The sequence below is a fragment of the Acyrthosiphon pisum genome, chromosome A1 (genome assembly GCF_005508785.2).
Source record: "Acyrthosiphon pisum isolate AL4f chromosome A1, pea_aphid_22Mar2018_4r6ur, whole genome shotgun sequence".
Lineage (NCBI taxonomy): Eukaryota > Metazoa > Arthropoda > Insecta > Hemiptera > Aphididae > Acyrthosiphon > Acyrthosiphon pisum.
Genome location: NC_042494.1, coordinates 110,697,493 through 110,713,527, shown reverse-complemented (window position 1 = coordinate 110,713,527; position 16,035 = coordinate 110,697,493). Strand labels below are relative to the sequence as shown.

At 32.2% G+C, this 16,035-nt stretch overlaps 2 protein-coding genes across 5 annotated transcripts in view; both read right to left on the bottom strand.

The window, feature by feature from the left end:
- Positions 1–16,035, bottom strand: part of LOC100163277 (disintegrin and metalloproteinase domain-containing protein 11) — a 164,535-nt gene that overhangs the window by 57,057 nt on the left and 91,443 nt on the right. The window lies entirely within an intron of this gene.
- Positions 9,271–11,886, bottom strand: LOC100570621 (mast cell protease 2-like). 2 transcript variants are annotated; one of them, XM_008180804.3, is made up of 5 exons: positions 11,651–11,886; positions 11,314–11,531; positions 11,085–11,201; positions 10,011–10,209; positions 9,271–9,941 (listed from the first exon to the last, which is right to left on the bottom strand). In XM_008180804.3, exons 2-5 carry the CDS (start codon positions 11,437–11,439, stop codon positions 9,607–9,609), a joined length of 777 nt encoding a protein of 258 aa, XP_008179026.1. In that variant the 5' UTR covers positions 11,440–11,531; positions 11,651–11,886; the 3' UTR covers positions 9,271–9,606. The 2 variants fall into 2 exon arrangements, with proteins under 2 accessions (XP_008179026.1, XP_008179025.1); XM_008180803.3 differs by lacking the exon at positions 11,651–11,886 and having other exon boundaries at positions 11,314–11,631.

The window sequence follows — 16,035 nt, the reverse complement described above, 5'->3', positions numbered from 1 at the left end:
TTAGAGTTTGATAAATTTGAATTTAAGGTAAGTAAGTATGTTAATGCTACACTCAGTGTCATAGTTAACTAGGACATGAGTCTACATTTTTTATTTTTGTTTTTATAAACTTAAATTTCATAATTAAGTGCGTTTGCATTTTTGGTGTAATTAGATTTTTGTATTTACTGATTGTAGTATATTATAATAACACACAACTAAATCTGTTTCAGTTTATTACTAACAGTTGAATTGTGTGTTATTATTTACAATGGACTTATTTAAAGAAATTGAAAGGGACATTACTGAAATGGGAATAATTCATCCTTCAAATTTTTGTTACAATGAATTATCTAAATTTTACACATTATTATCAAAATTAAAAAGTCATGCTATTAAATGCGGAACAGAAAAAATCAATAATCATTTTACTCTATGTGCGTGGTCAAATCAAAATTGTGATTGCGGGCCTGATACATGTTTATGCATTGTTACCAATCATTTGTTCATAGATTTGAAAAAAATGTTAACCGATAAACAAAAATCACCGACTAAATAAATACTTTTAACTGTCATAGAAACATTTAATTTAATTGGTTTTTTTTAAATTAAATAATTGAAATATAATTACATTAAAACATTAACACAGGTGATCAATCATCAGTATATTCGAATAGATTTATAATAATATGTCAGCGACATTGCAGCCACCGAATAATCGGATCAGAATCGAGCAAAGGCGTTGTCAGATCATTTTAGCGGCACACGAGACGGGCAGCTCATGAGCGATACACCCGTAACGTGGAACTCCAAGGAGTCACTGGAACTATATGCCATCTGCGCGCTAGATCCGTCGTACCCGTAATCGATTACATCTGCAGAACGTAATTCCTGAGAATTTATACGACTATACAATCTATTGAAGAATATTATAAAAATTGAATGCATAAAATAGTACTGTCTCTAGTAAAAGGTACTCCGTTTGTTTCTGTTATGAATGGCTCTGTTAATCTGTACAACTTATTGTTAGTGTTTCTTTACCTGCATGAATCCACGTATTCCTATTTTGCAATTTTTGGTATATGCTTCTCTGTAAATTAATTTTTCTTATTGTACATAACTCAGGATTAGAATATGTTTCGTATTTTATGAAGATTTGCACTTCGCATGGTTGTCGTTCGCTGTTTTCTTGTATAGGTTGTGGTGTTCTACATATTTTATACATTGTAGTGTCTTTACATTCGTTTAATTGTTAATTTGTGTATGTAGTAAACCTTTTTCTATCTCGGGTTTTAGCAATGTTATTATAAGTAATGTCTGGTAGATACCATTCACTGGCATTATCTCGACTATGATGCATTGGTATTGGTGTTAACTTATATAATATAAGTTCAATGTCGTTAACTAATGGTATTAATATATCAAATACTAGTTTATAGTTAAAGTAGTAGATTCTTATTTTGGTAATTTTTTCAAATTAATTTAGTTCCCATTCTCTTGTTCCCATCGGAATACTATATTTTTTCTTTATCATGTGTTCTATTTCTTTTAATGTTGATGCTAATTCTTGTGGTGTCATAAGACTTGGATGTATCATTCCTTATTTAGCGGCAGTTACTATTTGCCCTAATGTTTCTGGTTCATAAGAATATTGATTTGTAATTATTGTGTACAAATTATGTATTTCATTTGCCATTAGTAAATCTAATATATCGTTCGTTCTGTTCTGTATTTGTAACATTCTTATGTATAGTTATTGCTCCCTTTCCGTAATATTTCTGTATAGTTGTTCAGTTTGATTTAGTGTATTTCCAATATTTTTTATCGTCGATTTCACTACAGTTGTTTGAGATTTCATTATGTGTAATATGTTAGTCCCTGATTCTTCTGTTTGTTTTATAGCTTCTCGTGTTTTCTTAGTGCATTTATCGTCACATACGCCAAATAATGTATGCATGGCGTTACCTATTATGTTTATTAATCACCTCTTTTTCCTTTGATTATCTTCGGTTTGATTCATACTACTTCCTAGTGACATATACATACGTTCTTTCTGTTTAGTTATTTAATCATATAAGTCTGTTATCACTATCTGATATTTTCCACATAAATCTTTGTGTTTTTGATCAGTAGGTACATATGTTTGTGATATTCTTCATTTTTTCCACCAATAAATCATATTTCATGTTATATTCTTTTAATGAGAAAAACGTTACAAGACTCTATTCAGCACCTATTATTCTAACTGGTCCCAAATTCTCGTATTGTATCCCCCTGCCATTTTCATAAGGCTTATATGCAAAGTATTCTGATGTATTTATTTCATCAGATTTGACTAGACAACACGTCATCATCACCAATCTAAAAGTACAAATTATAATTATATTAAAACTAAACTATTTTATATATTTTTCTAAAACCATCTATCATAATCTAATATATCCCTTGGGTCGTGTAAAAGTTTGATATAATCAATTAGTCGTTTACAAAAAGTATTTACGGGTATTACCGAATCTGGTGATGAATCGTACATAGTTCTAGAAATAATTTCTGTTATCTTAGTTATTTCAAGAGTTGTGAAAGGATTTGTGCGTCGTTGTAATATTTTTTAATATTATTTCTATGAACAGCAATGCCTCGCCGTCCGCGTTGTATAATTACGTTCTCGTTTCCCACTACTGCTGTGACCTCGTACGGTCCTACCCATATTTATATGTATTTCTTGTGGATTTTCGTTTTTATCGTATCTTTCTTTACTTTTTATTTTATTCTTGATTAGATAGCTCTCTCGCTATCTTATGCGATATCTGCATATTTTCTTTTAAATTAAATAGATAATCATCGTAATTTTATCGTGGTTCTGGTTCGGCCTTCAATTTAATCGGTACCTCCAATGTACGCCCGTAAACTAATGCGTATGGTTGAAAATTAGTAGATGTGTGTACTGTCGAATTATATAGGTACAAAGAATGCAAAAGGTAATAAATGATCCCAATTATTTAAATTCTTGTCTACATAATATCGTAAGTATTCGACTAAAGTCCTATGAGCGCGTTCAACGTGGTTACCCTGCGGTATAAAAGGACTAGTATTATCCTTTTCTATCTTAAATAACTTGCAAACCTCAGCAAACGTTTTACTAAGAAAATTGGTACCTTGATCAGTTAATATCGTTCCCGGTATACCGTGTAAACAAACGAAGTGTGTAACAAAGGCTTTTGCTACCGTGTTCGCTTTTTGATCAGGAATTGGAACTCCCAAAGTGTAGCGCGTTAGATCGTCCTCCATAGTTAAAATATAAATATTGTTAGACAGTGTTGTCGGCTATATCTAAGAATATCTTCTCAAAAGGTTGTGAACTTGTTGACGTAATTGCCATTGGTTGTTTGATATGTCGATTTGATACCTTATTAACCTGACACGATGTACAATTCTTTATATACTTTTTAACGTCATTTTTCATACTCTTCCATATAAATTGGTTTTTAATGCGCTTAACAGTTTTGTTTATACCTAGATGTCCTCCCAGTTTTGAATCGTGAAACTGTTTTAAAATAATCAATTTTTCTTCCTCAGTATATTCTATACCTGCGCATATAATGATTTCTATACCGGTTTTGCGAAATATGTATCGTAACATTGATCTTATTTTTTCCCATTCTAAATCATCACGTTCACCTAGTTTGTTCATGGCTAGTTTAGTTAACTTGTTTTCTTCGCATAATAATTTCAAATTCATTAACGATATGTACATATTTTCGTAAGTCGATTTCTGTCGGTATTTATTCTTCGTGACTAAGAATATTACGATCTGTTTTCCTGTTTGTAATAGGCCGTATCCCCCCCCTATCACTTTACTGGGTGGTAGTATTACACCGTTTCCAAACTGCTTTTTTAGTTGATAATTTATTCCTGACATGAAATTATATTGCTTTGAAATTTCTGAAACTATATTATATTCTTTTGGTGATTCCATTAGTGTACCTATAGTTTCTTTTACATTATTATTTGTGATAAGCTGTGTTTCGATTTTTTCGAGAAATTGTTCATATGATTCGTCCTTTATTTCCTGAATAGTATACATACGCGTAAGTGCATCTACATTTGAGTTTAGAATGCCTCTCTTGTAGTGTATTTTGTATTCATATTCTTCTAATTGTATTTTCCATCGTGCTAGTTTTGATAATGGATTTTTCAGATTAAAAAGCCACGTTAATGGGTGATGGTCACTAAGTATTATACATTTTCAGCCGTATAGATATGGTCTGAACTTTTTAACCCCAAAAATTATCGCAAGAAATTCTAATTCTGTTGTTGAATAGTTGCTTTAGCTTTTATTTAATGTACGTGATGCATAACAAATTGGCAAATCCTTACCTATTTCACCTTGAGATAAAATGGCTCCGAGTACCTTGTTGCTCGCATCCGTAGTTAATAAGAATGGCCTTGTAAAATCTGGATATTTAAGTACCGGTTCTGAACATAATGCTGTTTTTAATGTATCGAACGATTTTTGACATTCACCACTCCCTGTAAATTTTGCATCTTTCCTTAAAAGATTATTTAATGGCTTTGCTATCGCGCTATACGAATTTATAAGCTTCCTGTAATAACCACTTAATCCTAAAAATGATTTTATATTTTTCACAGTTTTTGGTACTGGAAATTCCACTACTGCTTTTAGTTTACGTTCATCTGGTTTTATTCCGTCCTTCGTAATTACATGACCTAGATATACACATTCTCTCTTCAAGAAAATGCATTTGTCTGGTTGTAACTTTAAATTGTTGACTCGTAATCGTTCAAAGACGTCTATTAATTTTTCATTATGATCGTATAGATTTTTTCTATATAAAATTATGTCGTCTAAATATACTAAGAATTTTATTCCTATTAAACCTTCTAGAGCTGAATTCATAACTCGTAGAAAATTTCCGGGACTCGTCTTCATTCCTTGAATCATTCGTTTGAAATGCCAGTGACCTTGATTAGTTGAAAAGGCTGTTAGTTCTCGTGAATCCTTTTCCATCTTAATATGATAAAAGCCGCTTGAACTGCTTTTCAGTTTCGTCCATATGTTCGGGTACTATTATTTGCCTTGATCGAGCTATACGTTCATCATGGTTATCCTTTGTATCAACCGTATATATTTCATATTCAGTATCATAGAGTATTTTGTTTAAATCATTTTCGCTTATATTTTTTGTTTCTTCTGATATATTCATCATGCTAACTATTGCCCTACCGTTGTTAACGACGGACACTGTGTTGCTACAAAATACATCTTTTACTATTTATTGTTTGTGAATTAAAATATTTTTGCTCTCAACTGATGGATCAGCGATTATTATTCCTATTACGGTTTCGGTACGCGGTTTTAATTTAATCAGACCAGTTTTATTTGTGATTTCTTTAATTACTACTGGTGGATTCGAGGTCGTTTGAACTTTGAATAATTAATTTGTTGTTTGCTACTAATGTTATACCCGTTTCGATTGCAATACGTGCATGAAGCTACTTGTATATTATAATTCGTTGGAGGTTGTGTGAAATTATTCCTATTAGGTGGACGGTTGTTATTACTGTAGCCTGCATAATTAGGTCTCGAATTGTTTTTACACTGAGATGTGTAATGATTTCCATTACAATTATAGCATTTTATTACTGGCCTATTAGAAGTATTCGGTTGAGAATAGTTGTTCATTCGCTGATAATTATTTGTGCGCATGAAATTATTTGGTCTTGAAGAGCTATTTGATCGAAAATTCCCGTCATTCCTATTATTGTGATTCGTACTATTTGGTCTCTGATGATTATTTCTATTGTTATATCAAAAATTACTTTTTTGGGTTGGAATTCCATTTCTATACCTATAATTATCCCTTTCCGTCTTATATTCAATTTTCTCAGCTTTTGATAATTGCTTTTCTACCTCAAGGGTTTTCGGGTTCCGTGATTTTACTATCGTCCGTCCTAATAGGTTCTATTAATCCTTTAATAAAGACCGCTAACTTTTGTTCCTTAGGTAAGTGTCTCATGTATGATTTTTGCTTCTGCTTCTACTTTACCTAGTGTACTGACTGTACATAATTGATAATATAAGTTTTCTACTCTATGACAATCATTTACATCCTCATTATTATGCATCCTAATCGAATTTAATTGTATTTGTAAGGATGAGGCTGTAGCTGTTACTTCGAATGCGTCTGTTAAATAACTTTTTATAGATGTCCATTTTGACACATTTTTATATTTAATCATTTCTAGCGCTCTACCTGTTAACCTTGTGGTAATATATTTGACTAGTGTTGGCACGCTTTCCTCTTCTACTAGACTTACTGCCATGTCGCATGCATTTATGAATTGATAGATGTCGTCTATTCCTGTGCATAGTGGTATTCATTTAAAAGAATCTTCTAATTTTATAGTTATAGGCATTTTCCTAGTGCGCTGTTTCTTTGGAAAGTCTAACGTTTGAAATTCAAAACTATCTGTAACTCAACTACGTGTGGTACTACTCGGGCTCCTACCTGGGCTAACTCCTAACTGAGTTTTTATCTGAGCTTCTAACTGCGCTCCTAACTGGGCTTGGGTTAATAACTGGGCTGGGGCTTCTACTTGGGCTAATAACTTGGTTGGGGCTTCTATCGGGCTTAATAATTCAATTTCACTATTTGTTTCGTTTAATTCTTTTTCTACACCGGTGTCATACAATGAATTAGCTACTTTCAAGGGAGATGTACCTTTTTTGTCCATACATTTCTTCACCGCTCATTTAATACGTTTTCTTTAATACTCATAATAATAAAATAAACTTCAATAATAATTCAATAATGCCCTTTAATAAAACTTCAATAATAATAATAATAATACGCCCTTTAATAAATTTAATAAACTTCAATATAATAACTTCAATAATAATATTCTAAATAATAATTCAATATAATAATACGTTTTACACCATTATACTTATACTCGACTACTCAATATTAGGTACTCATGTTTTAATTATGTTGCATACGTCTATGTAACAAATTCAAAAATAATTATCCACTTACAATAAAGCGGTGTTCCTTGATGCTGATGATATGATTGATTTTGACGGCACTGCAATGTAGCTTATTGTTTTTGTTGGTTCTTTCTCGGAGTTGTTGGCAAGGAATACTGCGGATCTTCCTTGTCGACGGTAGCCTTTGATGGTTGCCTCCTTGTAAGAAATCCACTCCGACTGCGCCAGTGTTACGTGCAGCCCTTTCAGAATCCAAACGATGATGCAGTTTGAAATAATAATACTAATTTCAGAGTAATCAAATGTGTTTTTAATAATTAGAACAGTTTAATTATGTAGGTATAGTAATAATGCAGATTATAATATGATTCCGTGGTGGTAGCGGTGTATAATGGCTGGTGGCGTCGGTCTTGCTGGCCCAGGTACATCTGCTCAGGCTGTGCTCCTGTCCCTCCTATATACGCTGTCGGCTCCTTTGATCTGATCAGCATGCGGAACTCGCAGGTGCCTTGGGTTTGGTCGTAAAAGTTGTTGTTGTTGTCGTAATGAAGAAACCGCCGCCTCGTGTTCATAGATTTGCTATAGATAAGATTGCTAAATGCTTTTACAAGGAGAACCGCATAGTATGGCTCAAATAAGTAACGCGGTTTATACTACCTTCAGTTATACTTATTACATATTAATACATGCCCATTACAGTTTGTCTATTCCTTCAGAGGTGACTAGGTCATCCAAGAAATTAGATTTCGGTTGTTCCGAATCTACATTTTTCGGGGTTGCATGTCAGCCCGTGTCGCTGTAGGCGTTCTATAACTTTGTCTAAGTGGCACTGGTGTTCGTCCGTTGTGTTTGAAAACACCACTATATCGTCTAGATATACGCAGACGAACTCGTCCAGGTACTCCCTCAAGACTTCGTTCATTAGTCGCACAAAGGTCATGGGGCTGTTTTTTAGGCCGAAAGGGAGGACTCGGAATTGGTATAGGCCCCGACGCGTCCGGAATGCCGTGTATTTTCGCGCGTTTTGGTTAAGTGGTACCTGCCAGTATCCTGCTTTAAGTTCAAAAACGCTATACACTTTTGCGCCTCTCATCTGACGTACCAGTGTATCGAGGTCGGGCATTGGGTAAGCGTCGGACTTAGTGATATCATTGAGCCGTCTATAATCAATGCACAGTCGGGGTGAGCCGTCTTTCTTTTTTGCTAAGACGGTGGGTGTGGCCCACGGGGATGTGCTTTGTTCTACAAGTCCCTGCTCTTCCATGTCCCGTATCATGGTGTCGATTGTGGCCTGTTTTTCCTGTGGGTAGGGTTATGGTTTGAGTGCTATAGGTGTCTGATTCTTGAGGAGGATGTCGTGTTCTATTAACCTGGTGCGACCTACCCTACCGTTGAAAACGTCCGGATAGTTGCGTACTACTTCGGCGAGTTTCGCTGTGTGTGGTGATCACCGTTTATCGTTAATTTGTTGACATCTAGTGCAGGGCTGGGGGTGGGTGTCCGACCTTTCCAGCACGCTGTTGTTCTCCTATTCGAACCTAAATGTATAGTGCTCGTTGTGTAGTCCCAGGTGACTTCGTTTTGTACGAGGAAATCGTGACCTAGGAGCATGTCACAATATAAATTGTCCAGAATGGCTGCGTTGAAGGTCACCGTGAGGTCTCCGATTCTGACTATGAACGTGGAGGTACCATCTGTCGTTGTGGTGTGTCCATCCGCCATTCGTGCCTGAGTTGATTGTCCGTGTTTGGGTGTACCAAATTTATGTGCAATGTTCGGGTTTACATATGATTTTTGTGCTTGTGAGTTGAGTAGAGCTGTTACGAAACCTGACCCAAATTCGAGTTCCACCGCGGGGGTCGGAATTTTATCGGGGCATACCCGTTTAGTGTTACTCGACGTTGGTTGAGTTTTATAGCTGGGTAACTGGTTCTTAACCACGTTATCGGTGTTCTGGGGAGCGGCTTGCACCGCCATTACCAGAGCATCCGTTTCGGTTACCTCTGTGCTGTGGGTATTTATCGTGTGTGCACCTATTAATTTCAGGTGGAGGGGTCGTTGTGTGTGGTGATGGTGACCTGCTACTTAACGGAATTTTTGATTTTTGGACGGGTGATATATCTGATGACGCCGAGTTTTTTGCACTTTTCAACCAGGAAAAATACTAAAGATAAAATTGAAACATTATAATAACTAGGTACTTATCGTGTATAATACAAAAAATAAAAAACAGAACGTTGCAAAATCAATACACACATCGTTCCGATCCGAGTCTAAAACGAACATTTTGTTTGGAATTAGTAATAATTAATATAAAATAGTAATATACTGCATTTGGCACATGGGACGCCATAAATATCCGGAAAATAATCACACGGACCGTAAAAATACTAAAACCACCCGATTCTAACGGTCCGGGCCTTTACACTCTGCGAATTAATACTTTACAGATTCGTACGGTCCGAAAATTTATATTTTCTGGTTTTTTACCGTCCAAATATTTACATTCCGGAATCTTACTGGCCATACAATTATTTTTCGGGATTTGACATGCATCCGTATACGATGTAAACTAACAAGATTTTCCATCATAAAAATTTTTTATTTTAATATTCATATTAATTTAAAATAAAAGTCAAGATATTACACAATAATACTGTTAATATAATATGCAATAAGTAATGATGTGGCTTAAGCAAATTCCCAGAACTTCGTTTTTTTTTTTTTTTTGATCCCATTATCTCCTTTAACCATTTTTCATAATAATTAATGAACATATAAACCGACTGTGTGGCATTATAGTTACAGTCTTGGTTCAATCCGATTAAGGGATACCCATGACTGCATACTCCATATTGCAAATTGTTGCAAATCATCGGACCTCCACTGTCGCCTTGACAAGGCTTTGACTTACCGAACGGCACTACACATAACCGTTGATGCCATAACGATTCTTAAATCATAGGAATATTTGATATATTTATATAAGTAATTATATTATATACAACAATATTATCTGTACCAATTCCGTTTATACAAGTAGTTTCATCATGTATGATATCATTGGTCATTGTATATCCTGTGTCACCATTTCGTTTTTTGTTTCCAGTCAAACCAAATCCAATCAATGTACAATTCAACTTGTTACCATTTCTAAAATCTTTAGGAGATCCACCAATTTTCGAAAATTTCTTGATATTCGGGAATGCTCCTTTTTCTAACTAAATTAAAATTTAAGTATATCTATAAATTATAATATATATCAATACTGAAATCTACGAAAATGTATGAAGTACTTAGGTTAGGTTAGATTAGGTTAGTTTAAGATATTTTATAATAAACTAAAAAACTATATAGTGTGTTATTATGGATTATATTCAATAAATATACAATTTGTGATAAATTAAAATTACCTATATAATAATAATTATTTTATTTCACGAACAAGAATAAAAATCTGACTATATTTATATAGCAGTTACTTATTCCTACAAATATATTATTACAAATGAGGAGTTCGAGCATAGGTGTAACTATATTAGTTTTGGTTAGTAGTGGGTTGAGAGTATAAACAATTACAGAGTACACACTTATGAATCATTATAACTAGGGCTGGGATTTTGATGCAAAGGCATCTTTTTTCTGATGTTTTGAAACGTTGATCCGTAAGTATAAAATGTGTTTTGGGTGATACTGATTATTTTAAAGTATTTATTATTTTGCATTTTTTGACAAAATTAACCTTAAATGCATTTTTAGGACATTTTTCGATGTTTTTAGTGCCATTTCTTGGTTTTTAGAGCGTTTTTCACAATTTCTTCATAAAATGAACGAAAATTGTTGTGATTCACAAGAAACTTTCGGCAAACTGCTGACTCTTTTTTTAGTGAATTTTTTGAGTCCCAGCCCTAATTATAACTAAGCTGTTGCGATGAACTTAATTAAGCAAACTGCAATATGGAATGGTTGGGAGTTACACTTGGCTATGTCTCTGCTTGCAAAAGTAACAAAATTGGTATTATTTAAATTTGAAAGATCAAGTAGGTACAGATACATAGGAATATTCTTAGTTTAACAAAAATATTTAGGTACATACTTTCAACACACATATGTCATTAATCAAATTTGACATTTTAAATTCTTTGTGTATGTAGATTTTGACAACTTTATGATAGTCTGCACGTTTACGAACTAAAGGTGATCCTTGACATATCTATTTTAACATTTGTAAATAAGTTGCTTAAGAATTTAAAATATTTTTATTTATGATAAAATATGTAGGTAAACAAATATACCTAATTAAAATGCAACGAAGTTATACTTACTTGAATTTCAGTTGCACTGAAGTTAAAACAACAGTGACCAGCTGTCAATACAAACAATTTTTTTACTAATGTGCCTGTGCAACTTGTATAGTTTTTGGAAGTTTTATTGTGTAGTTCAATATACATTACGAATGGATACTCTGTGGAATTTAATTTTTCGCCATTGTATACAAGTCCATTATGGAAGTAAAAAGTTGAGTTATGTTCAATTAATGCCACTATAATCAACAATAATAAAATTATTGAGCAATTCATCGTTTCTTAAAATAATTAAAATAATTTGCATTTATATTAGTAATATTTGTGTATAACAAAATGTTGTATTATAAATATTTACGGTTGTCAATTATCCTGACAACTACACAGCTGTATTAAAAATGTATAGTTAATAACAGATTTTATTGATTAGAAAAATAAATTTAAATTATACTACAGTAATGTATTTTTTTTTGTTTATTATACGGTTACTTGTACAGTTTGCCGAAAGTTTCTTGTGAATCACAACAATTTTCGTTCATTTTATGAAGAAATTGTGAAAAACGCTCTAAAAACCAAGAAAATGCACTAAAAACATCGAAAAATGTCCTAAAAATGCATTTAAGGTTAATTTTGTCAAAAAATGCAAAAAAAATGCAAAATAATAAATACTTTAAAATAATCAGTATCACCCAAAACACATTTTATACTTACGGATCAACGTTTCAAAACATCAGAAAAAAGATGCCTTTGCATCAAAATCCCAGCCCTAGTTATAATGATTCATAAGTGTGTACTCTGTAATTGTTTATACTCTCAACCCACTACTAACCAAAACTAATATAGTTACACCTATGCTCGAACTCCTCATTTGTAATAATATATTTGTAGGAATAAGTAACTGCTATATAAATATAGTCAGATTTTTATTCTTGTTCGTGAAATAAAATAATTATTATTATATAGGTAATTTTAATTTATCACAAATTGTATATTTATTGAATATAATCCATAATAACACACTATATAGTTTTTTAGTTTATTATAAAATATCTTAAACTAACCTAATCTAACCTAACCTAAGTACTTCATACATTTTCGTAGATTTCAGTATTGATATATATTATAATTTATAGATATACTTAAATTTTAATTTAGTTAGAAAAAGGAGCATTCCCGAATATCAAGAAATTTTCGAAAATTGGTGGATCTCCTAAAGATTTTAGAAATGGTAACAAGTTGAATTGTACATTGATTGGATTTGGTTTGACTGGAAACAAAAAACGAAATGGTGACACAGGATATACAATGACCAATGATATCATACATGGTGAAACTGCTTGTATAAACGGAATTGGTACAGATAGTATTGTTGTATATAATATAATTACTTATATAAATATATCAAATATTCCTATGATTTAAGAATCGTTATGGCATCACCAGCTATAATGCCACACAGGCGGTTTATATGTTCATTTAATTATTATGAAAAATGGGTTAAAGGAGATAATGGGATCAAAAAAAAAAAAAAAAACGAAGTTCTGGGAATTTGCTTAAGCCACATCATTACTTATTGCATATTATATTAACAGTATTATTGTGTAATATCTTGACTTTTATTTTAAATTAATATGAATATTAAAGTAAAAAATTTTTATAATGGAAAATCTTGTTAGTTTACATCGTATACGGATGCATGTCAAATCCCGAAAAATAATTGTATGGCCAGTAAGATTCCGGAATGTAAATATTTGGACGGTAAAAAACCAGAAAATATAAATTTTCGGACCGTACGAATCTGTAAAGTATTAATTCGCAGAGTGTAAAGGCCCGGACCGTTAGAATCGGGTGGTTTTAGTATTTTTACGGTCCGTGTGATTATTTTCCGGATATTTATGGCGTCCCATGTGCCAAATGCAGTATATTACTATTTTATATTAATTATTACTAATTCCAAACAAAATGTTCGTTTTAGACTCGGATCGGAACGATGTGTGTATTGATTTTGCAACGTTCTGTTTTTTATTTTTTGTATTATACACGATAAGTACCTAGTTATTATAATGTTTCAATTTTATCTTTAGTATTTTTCCTGGTTGAAAAGTGCAAAAAACTCGGCGTCATCAGATATATCACCCGTCCAAAAATCAAAAATTCCGTTAAGTAGCAGGTCACCAGGGCATGTACCGTTTCCGCCAAAATTTGAAATGACCGATTCCGCCATTGCCCGTTTCCGCCAAATTGAAAAAGGTTCAATTCCCGTTTCCGCCAACTACCTGCTATGGTAAAATTATTATAATATATTCCATAATATGATGTATATAATATATTATGGAATATAATATATTCCATATCATGCATATTATTTTTAAGGAATATTTAAGTTTTAGCTTGAGATAATTGTACATGGTTTATATTATATTATATAAGAACATATTATACTCAAATAAAAAATACATAATATTATTGGTTTGGTAAGATAATAATATATTCCATATTTTTGGTAAAAAAGGAAAATCGACATGATTAATAACTTGTAATTGTTTTTGTTCATCGTGGATCGTAAATATATTTTAATTAATTTTAATTTACTGAAACTACGTTCTCGTGATGTGGTAGTAGGTACAAGGCAATGTTAGATCCAAACGAGAGATAACTGATAAGCTTCCCCTTGTATAGTTGTATACATTAATCTATGGTAGCGTACACTACTCGCGGACGGGTATTTCCACTGTGATGCCTACCTATTCGTCCATTTTAAATCAATGTGATTAGTTACGACTTTTCTTTTAAATTCCATTTTCAGTTTAAAATTTAAAAATGTAAAATCTTAAAAATACACCCACAAAATTATACGCCCAGGGATAATCCCTGACTCCCCCCCCTGGATTCTGCACTGCACACATACATACAATATAATATATTATATAGGTATATATAACTTAAATATGGAATCATCGAATATAAATCGATAAGATTGAAACTATACAGTACCTATATAGATAAGAATATTTTGTACTCCATAAATTTCTTATCGATCACAAATTATTTTATACATTAAGATTCTATAATATTGTATTATTTATATATAGGAGATCATATGTCAGACATGCCAGATAATCATAAATATTCCCAGTATACTGATTATTTATTAGAAACTTATATACACGAAAATTCAAAATTTCCTCCCAAAAATATGGGCATGTATGACAGAAAGTTTATCTCAGACAACAAACAATTGTGAATCATTTCATTCACACTTTAATCAACAGTTCTACAAATCACACCCCAAATATAAGTATATTTTTAAAAATTTTGGTTGAAAATGTCCAGACGGACACTTACATTAAAATAAATAGTGCCAATTTTAAATATTCCGAATACACCGAAAAATAAATCAACTTTGTTAAAATGTGCTAGGACTAGTAAGGCTATAACTGATTTTAAAAATAAACTAATATCGCGTTATTCGTACGTAAAGTGTGTTGCATTCAATTATGTTAAATAAATTAACAAAATATTATGACTTTTTAATTATTTTAATTTTTATATTTATAATAAAACTAGGTATGACAAAATATTATGTATTTATTAAGAATATGACAAAATATTACTTATGTATTTTTTATTTGAGTATAATATATTTATCAATATAATATGTTCTTATATAATATAATATAAACCATGTACAATTATCTCAAGTTAAAACTTAAATATTTCTTAAAAATAATATGCATAATACTCCAAGTATTATGGAATATATTATAATAATTTTACCATAGCAGGTAGTTGGCGGAAACGGGAATTGAACCTTTTTCAATTTGGCGGAAACGGGCAATGGCGGAATCGGTCATTTCAAATTTTGGCGGAAACGGGTAATTCCCATTTCATGATCATACATTCATACTCGTTTAATGTAATGTAATATGTTATATGATAACCACATTATTTCATATATGAGTACAAGTAAATTTAATTAGGTATGCTGGTGATTTGTTAAAGATGGGAGAATCGCATTTGTACTGAAAGATGGTTAATATCAGCTGTGAATTATACATAATATTGTATACATGAAACCCTGAGGTGTAATTATTATCATTGCTCGGTTATGTTTATTTATCGCACATAAGAAGGTCACCACCACTAAACGTTGGTTTTATTACATAGTCTTAAGACTAAACCCACATATTTATTACGTTTATATCAACTTGATCTCGAAATTTTCTGGAACTAAGTGTGTATTTAATATTATGATTTAATCAGATTCTTAAATGAGAATTAAGCGTCGTCCGTGGGTGGGTTTTAGTTAAGTATATAAGCAAACATAATAAAGTAACAGTACAGATACATAAATGTAGTGATATAAACGTGACCATCATTACGAACAGCTATCTAATATTAGTGGTTTTTAATTACCGTTGCTGTGATCTCGCCTCGAGACTGTGATTTAATTTCAGAGACTTTTTTCTTTTTATATAATTAATTAAAAACCTTGAACTCCACAGTCATCGGAGTATATTATAGTGACTAGTATGTATTATATATATACATAGGGTCGTTTTCTGACCTAACCACTGCCGTTAAGTATCGTGTGCTCGTTAAGCGTAATCATCGTACTTATTAGTATTATTACACGGTTGGCCCAAAATCAGAGGACGAGGGCGTTTCAGAAATCCTATAAACCCACTTGAGGCCACCGCTGCTATTATATACAGACCGCGCGAAATACAGGCCTCCTGGACG

Excerpts from the sequence above, each read along its gene's own strand:
- LOC100570621 (XM_008180803.3), bottom strand. The coding sequence starts at position 11,568 with ATGAATTGCTCAATAATTTTATTATTGTTGATTATAGTGGCATTAATT. Across the intron at positions 11,202-11,313 it reads TCAGTGCAACTGAAATTCAA|ATATGTCAAGGATCACCTTT; the intron begins GTAAGTATAACT and ends ATGTTAAAATAG. Across the intron at positions 9,942-10,010 it reads TACTTGTATAAACGGAATTG|AATCGTTATGGCATCAACGG; the intron begins GTACAGATAATA and ends CTATGATTTAAG.